The sequence below is a fragment of the Puntigrus tetrazona genome, chromosome 3 (assembly GCF_018831695.1).
Source record: "Puntigrus tetrazona isolate hp1 chromosome 3, ASM1883169v1, whole genome shotgun sequence".
Lineage (NCBI taxonomy): Eukaryota > Metazoa > Chordata > Actinopteri > Cypriniformes > Cyprinidae > Puntigrus > Puntigrus tetrazona.
The window spans coordinates 9,941,251-9,963,901 of record NC_056701.1 but is presented as its reverse complement, the minus strand read 5'-3'; the positions used below and the strand labels follow the sequence as shown (position 1 = coordinate 9,963,901).

The 22,651-nt window shown below is 36.9% G+C and overlaps 1 protein-coding gene across 1 annotated transcript; it reads left to right on the top strand.

The window, feature by feature from the left end:
• The first annotated feature begins 773 nt into the window (after positions 1-773).
• On the top strand, positions 774-22,617 carry abat (4-aminobutyrate aminotransferase). Its single transcript, XM_043235242.1, has 16 exons — positions 774-1,105; positions 6,998-7,124; positions 8,170-8,267; positions 8,895-8,924; positions 10,448-10,565; positions 14,127-14,176; positions 15,032-15,112; positions 15,488-15,580; positions 16,276-16,338; positions 16,413-16,476; positions 16,737-16,885; positions 17,738-17,875; positions 18,326-18,493; positions 19,548-19,694; positions 19,959-20,070; positions 20,749-22,617. Exons 2-16 carry the CDS (start codon positions 7,055-7,057, stop codon positions 20,868-20,870), a joined length of 1,503 nt encoding a protein of 500 aa, XP_043091177.1. The 5' UTR covers positions 774-1,105; positions 6,998-7,054; the 3' UTR covers positions 20,871-22,617.
• Positions 22,618-22,651: the final 34 nt, after the last annotated feature.

The window sequence follows — 22,651 nt, the reverse complement described above, 5'->3', positions numbered from 1 at the left end:
ATTCAAGCATAAATTACACTTATTAATTTAAGTCAATCCTGCACATGAAAAAGTACTATAGTGATTTATAGTAAATACTATTTTTTTAACCATTTAATTTAATATATATTATACTGGATATTTCATGGTATTTCCAAGACTTTAATGAAAGCTACAGCGTACTGTAGTAATAACTATAATGAATTGATAAGCTAATAAATACTGTAGTATACTTTCATTTTTACTACAGTAAACTAGTTCATTGTAGTATAATATACCCTATAGTTGTAGAAAAAAAGTACACTATCAGTTAAGGTATTTTTTGTTACTATAGTTGTTATATTACCACAGCAAATGAATTGCAATAATTTACTACAGTATGGTTCAAAAACATAGTATTTAAAATATTATGGACATTACTATAGTTGTAAGGCATTACATTTATAGCTGCCTTTACTGTAGCCAATGCTTTTTTTTTTTTTTTTTTATAATTGAACATTTTATGTATATCTATATATAATGTATGTATATGTATATATATTTATTATATATGTGTGTGTGTGTGTGTGTGTGTGTGTGTTAAAAATGCAACGGTTTTACTTTTATAGCTCGATAAAGTCATGCTCTGAAGCTCTGTAATTCACAACAGAGTCAAAAACTACACATTTAAGTAATTACTGTCTATTTTTAAGTAATCTGTTTGAACGAATAATTCAAAAACTCACTCATAACGCCACCTACCGGCATAAAGGACAGCGAATTAAACATCAAGCGAATCTTTCTGCGGAACAGCGTTTTTGATTCAAAGGATTCGAATCACGGAGATGAATCAGAACCCCGACTACCAGACCGGAGCTTCTTCGATTACGTTACGGGGAATATGTAGCGCTGACTGCACACAGCTGTGCTCGGTGCAAGGCATCTGACATTTCCGGAAGCTGCGATCTCTCTCCATTGGCTGGAGTCGGCGGATCCCCCAGCAAACCCTCCTCTCAAAAAGGCCAGACTTCAAATGATGTTTTAAAGTCCGTCTGCGTTCCTCGCTCCTGCGCCCGTCTCTTTCTTTTTCGTCCTTCCTCCAAGAACCTGCTAGATTTCACCTCCTGTACGACAAAAAGGCGCAGAGGTGAGTCTGAACATGTCTCTGAGTGTCATTACAGCGGCCGCGAACGTTGCAGCGAATGAGCCGTAAGTGTGCGGTTTTAGTTATTCATAATCGCAAGTTTATTGTGCGTTAGACGGATAGGGGCATCGCCGCGGGAACGCTGAGCTGAGCGTTTACGCGATAGCTAGCGCGTTTCGTAATGGACGCGTTTCTTATGAAACGTTGCAGCGTTGCAACTGAGTAGAACTGGCCTGCTGCAGCGATTGGATTTCCTCCATACGTCTCTCGCTCCAGAACCGTTTGACAGGTCAGATCCAGTCGGAACCGGATACTGTTGCGTCTCCCTTCCACCAGCTGCTTTGTGTGCGGCAAGTTTCCGCGTGAGCTTTCTTCTGCTGAGGGGGAAAAACATGAGCCACATGCCGTTTAAATGCATTTGTTTATTGCTTCCCGTTATGGATTGAAGCTTTGTTTTGTTTTTATTACAAGTGCATAAATGCACCTTTCCCTGTTTAAAACGAATTAATTAGTTGTTGTTGTTTTATGTCCTAATCATAAACCTCATAAAATGCTGAATACTTCAAATACCAAAAAACATGAAAAGGAGTTAAGAAACTTAATTAAATCTTAATTGTTTTTAACAGTGATGACCTACAGTTGAACCATAGTGGAAACATATGTGTATATATATTTATATGTATATATATATGTGTGTGTGTGTGTTTTATTTTATATATATATATATATATATATATATATATATATATATATATATTATTATTATTATTATTATTATTATTATTATTATTATTATATTTTTTTATTATTATTATTATATTTATATACACATATTTTATTTTTCATATATATATATTTGTTTGTCATTTTGTTTAGTACACCGCACACACCTACACACAATTATTGTGTTTTTGGCAAAAGAATGGTTTACCAAAGTCAGTTTTTTGGGTGTGTTTGCTGTAGATTGTACAGACACTTTAGAAGTTAAAGATATAGAGCATAGATATTTGTGAATTTCGCTATGAATGTGCTGGTTTCTGACACTAGTGATGATCATTTACACGTCGGTTCAGTATGTGCTCCTCGGTCTGTATCGTCTGCATACATACTGAGCTGATCCTGTTTTTTAACGCTCTAAAGCACAATTTCAATTGTAAGATTATTTAAAGCTTAAGCATTGTTTGACAAGAAACCCCATTTTTCGCCATCAAATGTGTTTACAGTTGATACAGCGGGGTTTGTATTACTGTTGAGCTTCTCCTTTTGAGTCGTGTTTCCTAAACATCCATGTGAAATGTTGTTTACATGTTAAGCTGTGTTTGTTTTATGCTCTGTCGTCATGATAACCAATTTTTAGACCTGTTTGCTCTCTCTCCTGCAGTGTTGTCCTTGACTTTGCACGCTGGCGTCTGCTAATTTGACCTGTGAAAATATCAATTTCTGTTAGTGTTAAAAAAATGATAGCTGGCTGGTAGAACATGGTGACAGTATTTTTGGTATTACAGTATGGAAAGATATGGCATTTAATTGTGTGGCGTGTCATGCAGGGACTTCTGTCTTCTGTCTTTGCAATAAATTTGTTTTTACTCGCTAAAACATTTATTTAAAGAAAAAAATGTAATACCATGCAATGTTTACGTTTGCATTTTGCACCATATCAGTTGTCAAAAATAACGCTTTTAGCAGTAAAGATTTACAGTGCAATGCCTGACAGACAAATCACCTTCTTGATCATTAAATTATAGAGCAGGTGTGCCGGAATGCTTAATGTCTTTAAAAGACATATTTAGGATGGCAGTGTACGTGTAGAGACAAAGGTGTTACACACACTCACACACACACACACACACGCACGTATACATACATGTGTGTTTATTACTTGTGGCACAGAGGTTTAGCTGTTATTCATGGCAGCCTCCCGTCTGATGCCGAGAGTCGCATATCTTTAAAACGATGTTTTAAATGAATCAGCTGTGCCTTTCTTATTATTGAAGTGTGCTAAGGCGTGCATAAAACATGGCCTATTGCTTTTTAACTAGGATTTATCCTTTTAATAGCACCACTGCTTTCCCTACAGAGGTTGATCTGTCATCCAGACAAAAAATACAACCAGTAGTACAATTGTTTTCCTCAGCTGGTTCCCTTGGCAACTGTCTTGCGGTATTTATCAGTTCGGAGAGGTTTTACCTCTTCAATCCCCCTGATTGCCCCCTTTTTTCATGCACCGTTGCTGCAGAGACTGATTAAAGACCCTTAACGTCTATTTCAACCACAGATTTTGACTGACTCTTTATATCAGTCATCTTGCACTTTCGATTTCCTGATTCATCCAGATTCCTGCTTTTAATATAGATGCGTAGGTTTGCATCCATTCATATCCGTATGAGGAAAATGTAGCTCAGAATGACTTCTGCATGACCTAATAGGCTGTTTAAATCATGCAGAGGGGAATTGGTGTAATGAAGTTTACCAATAGGCTTTAACGGGGTTAGAGACGAGCATTATGCGCAATGAACCGTGCTCGTATCCTCCACTGACAGCTCAGCGACTTTAGCCAGCTCAATGTTATCACTAGCCAACGATCAAAGTTCATTTGGTGCTGAATATCTGATCGGGATTATGATGATGATTTCACAAGCGCAAACCAAAATTGGTACCCTCTCTTTTTTTTTTTTTCAATTATGATCATTTAAAGATTAGTTAATCGGGTTTTGTCATCTGGGAAGTTTGAAAATGAGCTTCATATGTTTGAATCGAGGACGTAGACGCTTTTGTGTCTTACTTCTGCCGATGTTATCCGGCTCCTTCGGCGAGGGGAGCCGCTCGCACACGGCTGTGTGTTACGTAACACCAGAAAATTAGCATTCAAAAATGGCTTCGCGGCTGGTGCTGTCGCTCGTCGCTCTCTTGGGCCGCTGGCTTTAGTTCACACTGCGAGCTGAGAGGAAGGGGAGAAGGGGGATTGGTGGAGGCTCTGAGTTGTGTAATCCAACACAGGCGGCTATTGTTGGCTTTGAAATGGTCCCCCAGCACAGTGACCACGCGGAGACCCTGGATGAATATTGATTAGCTGCGCTGGAGTTGAGAGAGAATGAAATGGAACGTGATGTGATTTTTATTTTTTAATTTTTTCATGCCGAAAAAGAGCAGATAAACGAAAGCTCATGCTCATGTATTTCGAGATCCTTGAAGGTGGTGGTGGTGGATTTCCTGTAGAGTCCTCTCTCATGCTATCATCAGGGATCAATAATAATGATTTTTTTTTCACGATTCATGGTCATTTGGTCAGTCAGTTGTTTAGATTTATCTTTTATTATTTAAACAGCTTTGTTTGCCTCAATTTGTTTGCAGCAATTGCTAGACATTGCTAGAAATACAGCTATAATGTATACGATGCTCAACGACAGATTCATAAAAAATCATAAACGCACTCTTAAGCTAGAAAACAATGCATAATGCATGTTTATGATCTTCTCACAAACCATTTTTCAACAAATCCACATCTGTGTTGGTCATCTTGAAGGCACTGTCACAGAAAAAAAAATAGGTTTGATCGGTTTGAAAGGTTTTCATAAGAACACAGGATTTTATATTTAATAACAGTTTAGTCGCAGTTTGAATTTAATAGCTGAAAAGCAAGCGTAAAGATATTTACAATGTTACATTTCCGCTTCAAAGATGTTGTTCTTGATAAAATGCATTGTACTGCTTAATATTATTATATTATTATAACTATTTTCGATCATAGTTACTATTACAATAATAGAAATACTTCGAAATGATCAGAATATTTTCTGAGGATCATGTGACACTGGAGTAATGACTGCAAAAGAAAAATCAGCTTTGCACCACAGGAAAAAAAATACATTTTAAAATATATTCAAATAGAAAAATTGTCAAAATTGTAAAAAAAAAAATGTTCTGACCCCAAACTTCTGAATGTTATTGTTTGTGATCAGTGACGTAGAAAAACTCCTTGTGGCTTAACTCTGATTAATATCTAAAAATAATTTTCAGACTCCAAGGTTGTAGTGTCCAGACTGCATTAAGCTGACCCACAACTTTTTGTCAATAAATCATTTAAAAAATGTATCCATATTTTTTTTTTCCCATCAGCATACACTGTCAATGACACAGAATGAGTCCCTATCACTGGAGAAAGGAAAATCAGCTCCATCAGTCAAGTTGTCGCCCCCCGGCTGTTAAACTAGTTTAACCCATTTTGCTGGCTGCATCCTTGCAGGCGCATGATAACGGGCTTGTGTAACGCATATTTTCAGAACCAGTTCTATCCAGTCGATGAGCCGTCTGGTTGGGGTGCTTCTGAGAGACAGGGCGTCTGGATTTTTCTTGCTTCTGCCGCTTCGATTGCGTAAGCGTCCTCGGATCTGGAGCACATGAGAGATGCGCTTTCTCATTCTCCTCTCCTGCACATAAATAAAGCCGCCGTGGATCCGCTCCGATGTCCAGCGGGCGGTCGGTTCTTCCTCTGAATTGATTCCCTTGGACAAGCAAACGCTAGTTTCCTTTCAATAGAGAAGGAACACTCCGATTCTCAGCTTTCATACGCCATGGCATTTAAACCAAGGAGGTACAATACTGGACCGGTGATAAACAAAACAACATTTTGTGAACAGTATTTGCATGCCGTCACCGTGCTGCTCCTATAAGCATATGCTCACTCATTAAGAGAGCTAAAGATATGTTGGGATTCCCTCAGGCATTGGCGTTTTCCCTTAGACACGACTATTCGTCCCAATTAATCTTAGCGCTAAAAGTGTGACCGAGTGAGCTCGGGTGAGCTTCCCGGAACCCTGTGCCTGTTGGGAAGGTTTAACGGTACTTGAAAGTCACAGCTTTAGTCACTTGTCTGCTGCCCCCAGCCTTGTCCTCACAAGACTTTCCATCCCAAGAAACGACTGCGACGCTTCTGCTGTGCCTGAAGATCATCTGAGGGCCGGTGAGAATCGAAGCCATGTTGTAATTAACACCGGTTAACAGTGCTTTAATTAAAAGTCGTGATGGCCGACTGTCAGGACCACTGGAGTCGGACAGGATTGATGGGCATGGCTGAAGCTGCTGTTCAGGGGAAGAGGAACTGTCTGTGGTACTGAAGCCTGATCCCAGGACTGTCACTTTGCAGGCTGTAAGATTAGCTCCCATCTGGTTGTTAATCAGTTTCTGATTACTTTTTTTTTTTTTTTTTTTTTTTTTTCAGCACCAAGGCGTAAATGGTGATGTTAAAATACTTCTTTTAGTCCCGAATGAATCTGCAGAGACAGCTATTTGTAGACACAAGCTGTCGGTAGGTTGAATTTCACTGAGCTTAACAGTGCGCTGATTTGAGCATCTAAAACAGACCAGTGAATTGTCATTTCGTCCAATGGGTTGCGTTTGTGGTTTCTATTTTACAAAAAATATTTATATTTAAAATTGCTTTTATATATATATATATATATATATATATATATATATATATATATATATATATATATATATATATATATATATATATATATATATATATATATATATATATATATATTTTTTTTATTTATTTATTTTCAAATTAATAAAAAATTGGCATTTATATAATTTTGTATTTTTTTGTGGTATTTTATAAATTATAATGTCATTTTATAGTATAGTTTATTTTATAGTAAAAAAATACCCACGGTAACAATTACATAATTAGTATTAAAAATAGTTTTCAAAACTTAAATGAAAACAATAAATGAAAACTTTTTCAAAGATCACGTTACTTAAGAAATATCATGACCTGGAGATTGCATTATCTGCCGGAACGTCTGTGATTGTGACATTTTCGTAAACCCGTATCGGCTTCCCACTCCCTGTACCTCCCTGTATCTTATCTCTTTCTTTGTCTTTCCTCAGGAAAAGTGAAAGGCAGGCGCTGCGTGCTCTTCATCTCTGTCTCAGTGAGTGCTACACATGGCTTCCTCGCTCCTGACCCGCCAGCTGGCCATCTCCCTTCAGCAAAACCTGCGTCTCGCCGCTCCAGGTAAGAACACCACGGAGAGATGGAGGACTAAGATACCCTCCAGTCTTAAGAGCTTGTTTAACTTCCCGGTCGGATAGAGGACAGAAACTATAATGTTCTCAACCTACCGGTGACCCTCAAAAAGAGCTGTAGTTGTCATAGAGATTTTATCGAAGTGATGCAACTCCACGCTCGGCTCAGGAAATGAGACGCTTCCTTTAAAATGATAATGATGCGCGGTGAGCCGAATGTCGAGAGGGACGCAGTTCAAAGTTTCTTAACCATGTAAATGAGTTACTGGGATCTGGTTTTGTCCAGCTTCGGCTAGTGAATTCTCCCTTCGTAGAAAAGTCTACGCGCGTGTCTCGTCCTTCGGTGGCTGGTCACGCTGATTCTGTCCTGCCAGCGTCCTTCATTAATCAGTAGCTCGGTAGTGAGACATCCCATTCACTTCTGTAAACTTGTTTATGCCTTCAAGAGGTTACTGCTGTTCAAATATGCCTATAAAAGTGTCTGTATCTGTTGACCACTATTCAAATATGTTCAAAAGTACAAAAGGTCTTCGAGAGTTCAGTTGCTTTGAGATGTCATATAAACATCTAAAATGCATTGCTTGTCATTTTTTTAGGAAGTTACTTTCACTAAAGCCTTTCATAATTCAAGAGGAACTCCTAATGAATGATTCATTCCAGTGCCACCTATTATGATTCATGTGTTGTAATTTAAGGACAAATATCTATAAAGGGGCACTAGATTTACTAGATAAAACTGAACTCAAGTAAGCATGTTGGCTTTAATTAAGTTAGTGCACATCACTCGGGGCCATGGACTAAATGGTAACATCTGCTCAAATCAAAGTAGTATTATAATACATGATTTCAGTTAAATGGGATATTCGTTTTTTTTTTCTAGGATTGCTATTTTTGTAATAAGAGCTTATTTTTGGATGAAACAACTGTTAATCCAGCATAATAAATCATGATGGGGAAAATCTACTGTGTAACAAGAATGACCCAAATTATTAAAATATGAAGTCTTGCTTATTTATTAATTAATTTTGCGTTAGGTTCCAGATATGTCAGCAAAACTGCCACAAAGACAGTTTCGGAGTTTGAATACGATGCCCCATCCATGAAAACCGCCGTGCCAGGTCCAAAGTCCCAGGTACACTCTCAGCATTTTTACACTTTTACCATGAGATTTGTCACTAGATGGCTGAGTGATATGTGTCTTTAGGATTTTTTTTTTTTTTTTTTTTTATTCTGTTTTGTTGGTATTTTACTGTAGGCCACTTTATAAAGGTTTGGACACACAGGCTACTTATTACTTTTAAAATAAACAAAAATGAACACAAATGGAAGAAAATGTAATTATGTTGTGAGTAGATAACACCCTTTTCACAGCCTAATTCATGAGGTGCATCCTGATCAAATTTTCCAAACAGTATTGAAGGAGTTCCCATGTTTGCCTGACACTTGTTGGCTGCGTTCCCTTTTCTAGCCAGTCCAAGTTTCCATTTTAAAAAAGAAAACGATTGTAGTTTTTAATATAATAACCATTTCAAGTCAAGTCACCATTATTTATATAGTTTTTATATACTGCAGACTGTGCTTTACAGCATTAAACCATTAAATAGTGTTCTGCTCTCAAATGGCTAGAGAAACCAGCAGTTTATGTCTCAAATCTTAAGCATAAGCCTATTTAAAATCATACAAATAATGAGTGTGTTTGAAGCATCTTTTAACAATGCTTCAGTTCAAATTTATCAATTTATTTAATTTCCCTCAACAGGAACTGCTGAGACAGCTCGGAGAGATTCAGGTGAGATGGACATGGAAATGAACTTCGCACTTGCTCAGTCTGTACACACACAAATGTATCTTTTACAAACTTGTCATGCAATTAGATTAAGGTCCTCTTAGGGACTCGTTGCTGTTTGTTACGTTGCCGGTGCCAATCGGGGGCAGTTAGTTTGTATTCTGTAATGATTTAAGCGTAATGAGTCACTTTTTCAGACAGTACCATACTAAACAAACAGCTACATGAGAAACGGTTACCGTGGTAAAGCTGAAGTGTGGCGTCCAGCCATATTTCAGCCTTCCTGGATGCCTTCCGCTTATTGAGTGATCGGTGTATTTCGGGCCATAATTTATATGCCGTCTGGATTTCTTTTTTTTTTTGCCCGCTTTGCTTTGGATGAGAACGTAGATGTGAGCTGACAGGCATCGATGAAGCTAATATCACAGATTCGCTTCGCTGGCTGTCCTGTGCGTGTCTGCTGGCCGCTGTCTGTCTCCCTCGCACGAGAGCAGACATAAGAAGAGTCATAATCTATTCATCAGATGGGCTAAAAATAGATGCTGCATCAGGTTCAAAGCCACGCTGAGGGAGAAGCCGCTTTCATTAGATAAAGCACCGCTGCTCACAATTTTGCGGTAATAAGTCACGGTGTGAATAACGATAGCGTCTCATTTTTTTCGGTTGCAGTATGCGTTTGAGGAATGGGTTACGCAAGAATGAAAATGAGCTGAAAGTGTATTTAGGTCGCCCAAGATGTCGATGAGTTCATTTATTCATCAGAACAGATTTGGAGAAATTTAGCATTACATCACTCTCTCTCACCAATGGATCCTCTGCAGTGAATGGGTGCCGTCAGAACAGCTGATTTAAAAACATCACCGTAATCCACAAGTAACCTCCTGTGCACTCTTGTAAAACTGCGTGATCGTAAGAAACACCCGTCATAAAGATAGCAAATAGTTGCTTCCATACAAAATCTCATCTGAATCAGCAGTGAAATACGCACTGATTTATAAGCACCGTTTATAAATGCTAACGGATAGCAAAACCGTAGTAAATAAATAATGTCTGTAGATTTTGGTGTGAAAGAACAACCGTTAACGGGCTTCTATTTAGCGAAGTAAACATCATTATGAATTCTGGACTGGTATTTTGGCAAGAAGCGGCATTTTAAAATGAAAAAGCTTGAATGACGGATTTTGCTTCTCACAAAGTTGTTCGCTTCTCAAGATTCATAAACTGCAGCCATGTGGATTATCGTGATGTCTTTTTTTATCAGCAGCTGGTGTAAATGTGATGTGAAGTTTGTCCAAAATAAAACACACAATCTCATTTACATCTTGGGTGGCCTGACTGTGAGAACATTTTTCATTGTTGGGTGAACCATTCCTTTAAGGACAAGGTGTTTTGCTTCTCTGATCTACATTCCCTGAAGCTCTGTCAAAAACATAAAGAAATAATATTAATAATAATATCAGGTGTGCAGATGGATCGCCGATCACCTTGATAGCAACATTCAGCTCTGCTTGTCTCCTGGTCTGCAGAACGTTGGAGCGGTTCATTTCTTCTGCAACTATGAGGAGAGCAGGGGGAACTACCTGGTGGACGTGGACGGCAACCGAATGCTGGACGTGTACACGCAAATCTCCTCCATTCCCATCGGTGAGCAGGTCCTTTTACAACGCCCTGACACGCACAGAAAAGCAGCCATCTTTAGATGAATGTTGCAGTGAGTTAGTGCTTTGCTTTTATTTAGTGTCATGGGTTTTTTGTGCCGCTTGAAGCTGATTAACTCACCACCCTCACGCCATTCCAATCAATACTCTTTTATATTTCTCTTTACCTTTTATGTGTATTTTAATAGTTGTAGACGATCGGAAGTGTTGCCATGTTTTGTTTTGGTCGTGATTCAGCCTGATGGGGTTTAAATTTCCACCGTAAGGGATTTTATAACTTAGTATCCACATTTAAAGGCTACAGTAATCATACAATAAATTTCAGTTTTACTATTAAAATAATTTTTTTGGTAAGCTTTTTGGATTGACTAAATATTATCATTTAGATGGGCTACCTGTTATTTTTATCACATTTTTAAATGTGATAGGTTGGTATATTTTACCACTATGTACTTTCTAAACAAATAATAAAATAGGAAAAATATGCAGTATGAAATCATTTTATTTAATACTTCTATTACTTTATGTACATTTTTTTTCTCAGTATAACACAAGATCTGATTTTCAAAAAGACTTTTTTTTTCCCAAAAGGTGGCTTCATTTGGAAAAGGGGAATCGTCTTATAATCATGGCCATCGTATATTGGGGTCAATAAGGTCATTGAAATTAAATATTAAATGTCAACTTTTTTTTTTTCAGCTTTTTCAATAAGTGTAAATATTTCTTTAATATTTTCAGTTAATAATGACAGCACTGCTCTATGAAAAAAAAAAAATCTTCAATCCAGCATATAGCTGTTGCTGTGTCCGCTGTGTTGTTCAGTAAATGTGAGCAGTGTCCTGTGGCTTTTCGTGAAGGCACGTTTGCACTGGATGATTAAAAGCGAGTGACGGGATCTGAGGACTTTCTGTGAAGATTGCCGGATTACGGATGTAACAAACAGACCTGAAAAGCAGAAAGAGCGCTTGTCCCTCTGCCTGCATGCTATTGGTTTGGTCCGTTAGCTTGCTTGATTTTAATCAGCCTCAATAAATGAAGTGAAGCTACTGTCTCTTCCTCTCAGAGATGCCTTCAGGTGGTGACTCAGATTTAATGAGCTCTGATTTCCCTCGCACTTGTTGCTCCGCTATCATTTTGACGGAAGTGCATTATGGGATATGTTAGTTACATTAGTGTGCAATCCCCACTCATCCACAGCATACACAACGACAGACACATGAATGCAAATAGATATAACATTTTCCTCTTGACCACTGAAGCAGCAAGACTTTGTTTCCTTCACGCATAACATCAAAATAACTGCAATATCTGTACTATTACTTAATCTGTCCAGCAGCTGATCCAGGTATCCTCTAGATATACAATTTTAAGTAACACATATTAAACTGTTTGTGTAGATAAGTTTTAATGCTTTTGACATGTACACTTTTGACAAAAATGAGACTTTAGGTGGAGTGTTAAGCAAGTCTTTACTGGCTTGCCAAGGTATTTTGAAGTACATTTTGTACTCTCTTATTTATATATATATATATATATATATATATATATATATATATATATATATATATATATATATATATATATATATATATATATATATACATACATACATACATACATACATACATACATACATACACACAAAAGTATTTATATAAAAGACTTTCAGAAATGATAGCTTATGGCAAGAAAATTATAAATAATTATATAAATAAAAAAATAGATCAAGTTCATAACTGTTTTTTTTTTGTTTTTTTTAAACCTTTCTTTTGTTTTGATCAAGTTTTGATAATAGAACGATGAATTATAAGCTTGATATTTCTATACATTTAGATTATGTTTTTATTATTGGAACAAACTAAAACCACAAAACATTTGCATTATAGCTTTAATAGTAAATTTGCATATAAACTATGAATTTTGTTGAAAAGGAATCTTGTTTTATTTGAAATATGCTGACTAAGGAAAAAATACCATTTAAACCAAAGTATATGTTTTAAAATTCCACCCTTAATATTGCAATTTAATTAAGAAATTATTCATTATTTATTATTTAGTTTGCAGTGTAACACAATGCAAAATCTTTCAAACAGATTTAAGTGCAAAAGTACAGAACTGTTAAAAAATTGTAGTACAATTTGTGGGATCTTTAGTGATGTTTGATAAACACCATAGCAAACACAAAAACGAAAAAGTAAATGCATAAAAAAATTTGAACAATGATCCTTTTCATGCAGCGTACATGGTGTCATTTTGACTGCTGTGCATCTATATATGATATAGCAATATAGCAAACTACTATTATTAAAGAAATGTTTTAATTTTTATCCAACAAATATGTCGATGACATGACAATGTAATGCGTAATAGGAATGATCCATGACGTAACAGCAGGTTTTTTCCCCACAAACGCTTCTATTTTATGGGCAAATGCTTTGAGTTAACTGGAAGAGCCGGATGAATGCAGTGGTTAAAACAGAATGAACTCCGCATTCAAACTGAGGTCAAACTGTTCTTCTGTTTCGCTGCCTAGTGGGCTGTAGGCATATTAATAATTCTGCCTTTAAACAAGCTTATTTTCCGAGCGATTTATTAGATACTGAAAAGTATGTGCATTTCCTAATATGCAGACGTGCTGAAGATCATGATGGACGTGTCAGCTGAGTTCAACCTTTTTATTTTTCGACAGAAGGGAACAACGCCGTCCAACAATGTTACGCCAGATATCTATCATTCATTTTCTGTGCTTTTGCCGTAATCTGTCTATGTTCAGTATGTGCAAGAGCTCTCTGCTGGTCATAACGGGAATCGCTATGCAGGGATTTATGTAATCGTAACAAAAAAAAAAAAAAGGAGAGACACATTGAAGAACCTTTGGCATTTATTCAGTTTGCTTTGGGTGGGTTTTGTTCTTGTTTTGGGGATTACATAAGTTTTAAGTAAAAATTATTAATTAACAACCTTAACTGCATGTTATCTGGGAAACTTAACTAGAATGCAGTACAATTAGTTATCTATTCATTATGATTGATTATTCTCAACAAATTGAGATTGTGGACAGGGCACTGCGATTTTAGAAAGTTTTTTTTTTTTTTTACTCTCATGCCAGACTTTAAAATAAAAGAATTTTATCATGCATCGTGTGACAAAATATCAAATCATTAGTTAAGTTAAATTCTCGGGTAAAACTTATAATGAAACGAAAAAAATTCTGAGAAAAGCCTTAACGTTATATTCCATTTGGTTTGATATTTTGTGAAACATTATAAGGACATACACAAGTATTTAAATGTGGCTTTTGTCAGAGCCACGCTCGCTGCCACAGTACTTACTGGGAGCAACTATATCAATTATCCTCCTGAACCCGCTAGCATGCAAATACGCTTTGTTGCCTTAGGCTCCAATTGACAAATGTCAGTGTGACAAAGGTTAATTCAATTGCTGTTTGTTTTGGTTGGTTGTGAGTTTACACACTGTCCAATCTCTGCAGATCTCGCTATACATGTATAATAAATAGACTGACGATATTTTTGTACTTCCTTCCTAGGTTACAATCATCCAGCATTAATAAAAGTGATGACCAATCCAAATAACGTGGTGAGTCCTGATCGGAGCGCGCAATCACCGTTTCTGTGTATTTCTAGACGGTGGGATGGAAATTAGATTTGCAGTGATCTGTCAGACAGAGTTTGGCGAGATGAGAGGTTTTCAAAGGCGTGGTGCACAGGATGTCATTTTTACATTTCATTGACCTACTTCAGTTTGCCCTTGCAGAAATTAAGTTCATTTCATTTACGATTAACGTTTTGCTGATGGACTACTGGGTTGTAAAGTTTGGGATCTGAAAGATTGCATTCATTCGGTCAAAAATATAGTAAAACAGTAATATATATATATATATATATATATATATATATGTGTATGTATGTATGTATGTATATCTATATATGTGTATGTATGTATATATGTATATATATATATATATATATATATATTATTTTATTTTTTTTATTTTTTTTTTTATGGAGCATTTATTCCACATAACTGCTAATCATTCACAACAATATATGCACTTTTGATCAATTTAATGCAGCCTTGCTAAAGTAAAACTTCTGTCAAAACCCACATAATAGCCTTTTTTCAAATGGAAAACTAAATGAGCAAAACCATTGATTGCTCATTCTGCGCCTCACAGATTTGTATTTAATTGAAAGCTTTCCTGAAGGGCGACGCCTAACACGTTGACGTTCTGTGACATCACTAAGGCTTGTTGGCTATTATAAAGGACATGTCTGCATGTTTGACCCCACCTATCTGTTTAAAAAAAATGCATAACTCTAGGAACCTTTCTTGAGCACTTGAAACATTATCACGAAATAATGAAATTCTTAAGGTCACTGTTTTCTTTAAGCGACTCTTTTTATTTTTTCCGTGAAATTTTTGTTTTCACAGAGTGCGTTCGTCAACCGGCCGGCTCTTGGTATTCTGCCTCCTGAGAACTTTCCGGACAAACTGATCGAGAGCCTGCTGTCGGTGAGTGCTGCTGAATTGAAAAAAAAAAAAAAAGACACGAGTAAATCGCCTCTCGAAAAATCAATCTGCGTTCGTATTTCAAAACATCCGCGAGAGCTGATTACAGCACATGTCTCTGTGAGTTACTGCTGATGATTCTGAAACGCCTCACAAGCACAGAGCGAGGCTAGTCTGGATCTGCCCCAATAATGAGGCAACCACGGCCTTTCACTTGAAGAACAGCTTGTTATAAAACGGCTCATTGCCATTCTCTTCATCTTGATAACGTCCTTTGCAGATATCATAAATGAGTGCACTCTTTTTCACATTGGCCGGAAGTGGCTTGCTATTTATTGTAGTGTGGAGTGCTGTGAATGACACTTTCCTCAACATCAGATTGCTCCCAGCGGGATGACGCGAGTGCAAACCATGGCCTGTGGTTCCTGCTCCAATGAGAACGCTTTCAAGACAATCTTTATCTGGTACAGAGTGAGTGGACTTTCCTCAGTTTGCTCTTGCGCAGACTTGACGTGTCACAACGACCCACATGAAGCTTTATGTACTTTAGCTGCGATGCCGGTTATATTCTGGCAGTAATAATACAGAAAAAGCTCACTGTAATATCCATTCAGTAAATGCTAGTGAATATATATATTTTTCTAATATAAAAACATAATACTTTATAATAATAACTATTCTGATATTTTCAGTGTAATTGCTTACATTTATATTAGATTTCTTTTTATATATATTTTTTTTTATTTCTTTTTCTACAAAATATTTAACCCTGCACCACTAAACCAGTCACAAGGGTAAATTTTGATGAACCTGAAAGCTGAATAAATGTTAGGATGGGCATTTGAGATGCATATTTGAATATCTATCTATAATCTGAGGGTGCAAAAAAATCTACATTTTGAAAATATGTCAATGGAACACGATCTTTACTTAATTTCCTAAAGATTTTTGGCATGAAAGAAGAATCAATCATTTTGACCCATACAGTGTATTATTGTCTATTAACTATATATGACTGGTTTTGTTGTCCATGGTCACATATGATATATTTCCACATTGACTGATGTAGAATGATATAAATATTAATTTGATTAATTGGCGGCCTACTTTACATTAATAACTATGAAATCCCCTGACGTCTAATCATTGTTCTTATTGGTTTCTAGAATAAGGAGAGAGGATTCGCCAACCCCTCGGAGCATGAAGTCAGCTCTTGCATGATCAACCAGGTTAGAGAAAAAAAACACTACTATACAAGACATCATTTTATTTTTACACGCACTAATCTATTTTATTGTCTCAGAGTCCTGGATGCCCAGATTTGAGCATCTTGTCTTTTATGGGAGCTTTCCATGGGAGAACTTTGGGTAAGTGCTTGCAAGTTGTTGATTTATGAAAGCATAACTAAAAGATGTGTCTAATTCAATTTTTGTTTTGAACAGCTCTAATTTCGAGGCGTTTGGCCTAGCCTGCTTACATTTGCCTGACATTTGATTGCCTTCGCAGCTAGTTGTATCGTATGACTTCATTTGAAAAACAAAGAATCCTGGCTGTTTTGTTTTGACCAGGACACACATCCCTAACGTGTGTGTGTGTGTGTGTGTGTGTGTGATGTTGTTGATTGCAGGTTGCCTGGCTACAACACATTCCAAAGTCATTCACAAACTGGACATACCGTCCTTCGACTGGCCCATCGCACCCTTCCCCAAGCTGCAGTACCCTCTGGAGGAGTTTGTGAGGGAGAACGCCCAGGAAGAGGCCCGCTGCCTGGAGGAGGTCAGAGAGAGATATATTCACAGAAAAATGTCCTCCGCGTACTAGGAAGTACCGGGTTCAGTACAGGTTAAGCTCAATCAGCAGCATTTAGGATCTCCTTTCGGACATTGTCTTGCCATTTACTGTCGCTGACAGGAACTATTTTTGTTAGCGGGAGGAAAATAACATTCCAATAATTTTTTTATTTTTTTTATTTGTTGTTAACCGTTTTATAAAAGCAATTAGTTACGAGGGGCCATGATGTTACATGAATAAATCACGGCTGAAAAGCAAGGCAAAGTCCTTGTTGATTACATTATTATATATTATTCACACAATCAATAAATTAGGAATCATTTATCGTCATTATCAGTCTTTTTATCATTTAAATGTTACTCTCTAAAAGTAGCCTTTATTTAGTTTTTATTTAAATTTATTTGTTATTATTATTTCAATTGTTAATAGCTTTTTGTCATTTGTATTAGTTTTGTTTTAAATGTTACTATTTAGGTTTTTATTTATTTCCGATTAGTGATTTTAGTTTGAATTTTAGAACATTTTTTTTATTTAGCTTTTTTAGTGACCTAAAATATTCTCCATAATTGTAGCATTATTTTTGACAAACTAAACAAAATATTAGAAAAGTCAACATTTCTGATTTATTTTAAATAAAATATATTTAATAAAATATTTTATATTTATTTTAACTCAACCTTATTTCATTTAACAACAGTATTATTATTTTTAGGTTTATTTTATCGTGTTTCTATATCGACTAGAATTGCAGCATTGTTTTAGAAAAACAGCCTTATCGCTGCGTTTCATTGCACCTATTTCACGTAAAAGTAAGATAGTAATGTTTGTGTGTGTCAGGTTGAGGATCTGATCGTGAAGTGGAGGCAGAAGGGCAAACCGGTGGCCGGGATTGTGATCGAGCCCATCCAGGCGGAGGGAGGGGACAACCACGCTTCACCGGACTTCTTCATCAAACTCCGAAATATTGCACGCAAGGTGAAAATGCTTTTTTTTTCTTCTTCTTCTTTTTCAGACTAACTGCTCTCTAATGCTTAGTTATCATCCTTGTTTACCAGGTCTGTGCTTTGAAGTCGTTTGAGAGAGAGACCCTCCATTTTATAAATAGCTGAAATGAGCCTCTTTGAACCGTCCAATAAAAAAAGACACTCAAGGCTCCGCAGGAAGTTCTTCTTATCTGCTCCAATTTGAAAGATAAGGCAGAAGACAAAAGGGAATAATTTAATACGGCTGCTTTGTTCGGAGAAAAGAAGCTCTTTAAGTAATTGCGAGGAAGTCCACGCTCGGGATGTGTTCACTTCAAATGGAGCGTAGCGAAGCTCGGCGGCTGTGTCCGGCGGGTGTTGTATGCAGTTTTATCCGGGCTGACAGGATGGCTTCTGACAGAGGATGAGCTGACAGATGTTTATCTGTGTCTGGTTCTTTCAGCATGGCTGTGCTTTCCACGTGGATGAGGTGCAGACAGGTGGAGGAACAACAGGCAAGTTCTGGGCCCACGAGCACTGGGGCCTGGACGACCCTGCTGACGTTGTCTCCTTCAGTAAGAAGCTGCTGACAGGAGGATACTACCAAAGGGATGAAATGCAAGCAGACAAAGTAAGAGCCGTTACCTCGTAAGAAACCTGCAACGACAATCATTCCCGGTAATTTAGCTCAGCTGGCTGCTCTGTGCTTTTTGTTAATGAGTCACCGCTGGTGAATAGCATTATGATACGTTTTAGTACCAGATGATTTTTCTGTCAGCTTGGCGATCTTTGTTTGTCTAAATGATTGCATGTCGTTGGATGAAGTTCGTGGTTGTGTGCAATTGAGCAATCCTGCCCCCTGCTGTTGAAAACACGTTTTTTCCTGGGAAGTTACTTTCTGTAGTCTAATCAAAAACTAGTTCGGGCTTCGTTTAGTTAATTGACAGGAAAGGCAAAATTGCCAGAGTGAAAGCTGATGGACCTTGGTCGACAATAATGTATGTTCCTTCCTGTCGCAACTTCCCAAATGCTGTAAACTATAAAGCGATCTTTCGTATGAAATGTGAAAATCGTTTTTGGAATAATTAAAATATATGTATAATCAAAATATTATTAATAAATGCTATTTTTATAATCAAAATGGGTTTTTTTTACTATTACAAAAAATAACAAATATGTTTTGGTGTAAGGGATCTTTTTATAATTATTTTAATAATTAATTTTAAGATTTCTTTCTGGTATTGATGCATTACAACAAAAAGTGAAGGTGGATTTTTTTTTTTTTTTGTGTGTGTGTGTGTTTGTGATGTTTCGTTTTTAAATAGCCGATAGCCTTTGGCTATTAAATACTTTTTAAAAAAAATTCAGTTTTAGTTTTTATTTCAGGGACCAATTTTCAATATTAACAAGTTGCTTATTAGCATGCCTGTTATTTACATATTGGCTTTAACTACCCTGCTAGCTAGTTTATTGCAACAAAAGTAGTAAAAGCTAGTTTAAAACCACAAAAAGTGGTTCGTTAATAGTGAGAATTGGACCTTTTAAAATAAAGCGTGACCTTAACTTTTAATAGTGTTAGACATATTAATAGTAAGACATAAAATAGTGGCACAAAATGCAAATGTTGGTTCATGACATGTTTAAAGAGCCGAGTATACAGCAGTAAAAGTGACTCTGCACCTCAGCCCTACAGAATCTTCAACACGTGGATGGGAGACCCCTCAAAGAATCTGTTCTTATCGGAGGTGCTTAATGTGATCCGAAGAGAGAACCTCCTGGAGGAGGTGACGCGCTCTGGGAAGGCTCTCCTGCAGGGCCTTCACGCACTACAGGTACGCCCGTCTCCATTTATATCCTCACATGACTGATTCCTCAGCTCGACGCCGGATACTTTAAAAGCGTTAATGGTTCTATTATGTGAATGCTCATTGTTCATCCGAGGGCCGGCCTCATAACTTCTGCTGGGAACCTGAGCCTGTAATCGATCTTGTCAGCGTAATGAGTGTTTGTTTTGAGGCTGTGCTTGTTGATTGATGATGCCTTTCACGTTGCGAGCTGTACATTCGTTTATCGTCTGCCTCCTTCCCCTCACGTAGACCCAGTACCCTCATATCCTGAGCGGAGCCCGCGGCCAGGGTACGTTCTGTGCCATAGACGCCTGCAACGATGCCACGCGCGACACTATCATGACTAAAGCCAGGAACAAGGGTAAGCCGTCACACGTGAGGCCGGCAAGAGAAATAAAAGAAACAGAGTAGGAGTAAAAACACGAGAAAAATGTATCTTTATTCTCAGTTAGAAATGGCGTAAGAGAGGGTTATCTTCAATGTTAGAAGCTATTTTTTTATTTACATTACACACCAATATACATACATTAAATAATAACAATGTTGTTGTTGTTGTTGTTGTTGTTGTTATTATTATAGAAATTTATTAGGATAATGTATATCATTTATATAATGTATCAATTTTTTTTATATTAATATTGTCAATGCTTGCGTTATCATCTACTACTAATAAAAACATTTAAGTATTATGAATATTAATATTATCGCAAACTGAACATTACTATTTAACTGACTAAATATAATTACTATATAATTACCTACACAGTACATTATTATTACTACTGTTGTGCTTATTAATAACTATTATTTTCAATAATAATAAATTTGTATAAAAATGATAACCAATTCTAATAATAATAATTATCTGATAACATTTGTTCATTAATCACAAGAATAACAGTAATAATAATATTAATTATAATTGGGATTATTATTGATGTTTTGCGTCGTACTTATGTGTAACTTAATATTAATTTCTACTAGATTAATAATATACATTGTTAAATATTAGTCCCGGGATGCTGTGTTCTCTCACCAGGTCTGTTTATGGGTTCCTGTGGAGAAAAGACCATCCGTTTCCGTCCCGCTTTGGTCTTCAAGGAGTACCACGTCCATCAGCTGCTGAACATCCTGAACGACGTCCTGGCTGAGCATAAATAGAGTTCTGGTTGCCAGGTTGGCCTTGATTATAGAGCATATAGGGGCCAAAGCCCACTCAAGGGTTTATACCAGCCTGTCACAATTAATCGGTCACCGTCTCTCTCTCTCGTTTCATTCGCTCTCTTCCTGTCATAACTAATTAAGAAAGATAGAAATCTGTTTTCTATCTCTTTTTATTTAGCAGACAGATATTGCCCCATCACCATATTCTCATCTTTTACTGACACTGAACAGACCGGAGATCTGAAGGAGTTTGCAGGAAATAACCCTCTCAAATGACACTCAAATAAATCTCTCACAACTTTGTTTGTGGCCCGTAAGGTCTTACAAGCAGCAATATAGTGACCACAGAGACAGGATTTCGCAATATTACGTATACCCTTTTTTGTCAAATAAAAAAAGCCCTTAGCATTTGGAAAGCAACATAAAAAGATAATTTAAAAAGATAAGCACCAAAGCTATCGTCTGGTTGATTATATCGTTCGTGGAGATAAAATCAAACTATTTTAGTATCTATAGAGAAATGGCTGTATTTGAAATGTCTTAAATGGGAAATTTTTGCATGACGGCAGACTGAATTCAGAGAGTACCTGAACAGTCCTCTCTGAATTAAAAGCATGTGTGAAAGGCCGATCGTGGAAGCAGCATTGGCCTCGTTGCATTCTGAAACACTGTCAACGGAAAGCTGGAAAAAGTGAAAGTGCAGAGAACTGTAGAGCCTCTATTCCCATTTTAATAAGAAGCCTGTTGAGATGAAAACCTTCAAGCAATCAGCCAGTTCCTTTTATTAAGGTGGCCGCTCCGCCGTGTCATAAAGAACCATTGTCACGACTGACACGAGGCCTCCCGTTCGAAACGCGAGCATAATTTCATCCAGAACAAACTTTTAAAGCACAACCTGGTGTGGTTACGTGAGGGCTGATGTTTTCTACAATCTTACAGAACCAATGCGGAGAACGAAAGGCCATAAATCTGTATTTTTTTTCCAAAGCCAAACAATAGGCGTCCATCAGGAAGCATTGACAAGCACAAGCTTGAGGTGAACATGATCCCCCTCGTGTTTCTCATTACAGGTATACTGTTCCGCCGGATAACAACTGCAAAGTCATCTTCAATTAATGGTTATCACAGCCTGTAAAGGTTTATGATGTTTGGGGTGATTCTCCTCTTCCCATTGCTCCAAGCCGACAGAGTAAATGTCCCTTCAGCTTTATTAAAGCTAACAGTCTTTTCCTTTTGTAAACACTTAAACCCCAGTACGTACTTGCTGTAGTCAGATTATGCAATGCTCATCGTGTAAGTTTTGTTCGTGAACACTAAAATGTTTCCAGCCGCATTGGACTCGAGTTTGTTATTTAACTGACGTTAACAAATCAAATCATGCATAGGAAATCTAATGGCGTGTTATTCTTTCGTGATATTGTGTCCCATATGTTAGTGTATTGTAGAAATGTAATTCATGTTGTTTTGGATGCCTTTTAAACTTTTTTTTTTTTTTTTTAAATGTGGACAGGCAGCGCGGGCAGCAGCGAGTCGAGAAAGCCGTCCGTCTGTATTCGGCTAAGTCAGTATTTAATTGAGATGTGTATTATTGATACAGACACTAACAATTCTATTAAAAGATGCAGATGTTTACAGTCGTGTAGTACAAATAGAAAAATTACCGTCGTCATTTCTACATAAAATCTAAATGTTGTCTGATGAAGCTATAATAAATCTGTTCAAATAAATCTGACATTTTGATTAATCTTTTAATGTTCTTGACTGTTTTTCAATCAAAA

Bases quoted from the DNA above. Each gene is read 5' to 3' on its own strand.
- abat (XM_043235242.1), top strand. From the start codon at position 7,055: ATGGCTTCCTCGCTCCTGACCCGCCAGCTGGCCATCTCCCTTCAGCAA. The intron at 10,566-14,126 runs GTGAGCAGGTCC...CTTCCTTCCTAG, and splicing joins AATCTCCTCCATTCCCATCG to GTTACAATCATCCAGCATTA. The intron at 17,876-18,325 runs GTGAAAATGCTT...TGGTTCTTTCAG, and splicing joins TCCGAAATATTGCACGCAAG to CATGGCTGTGCTTTCCACGT.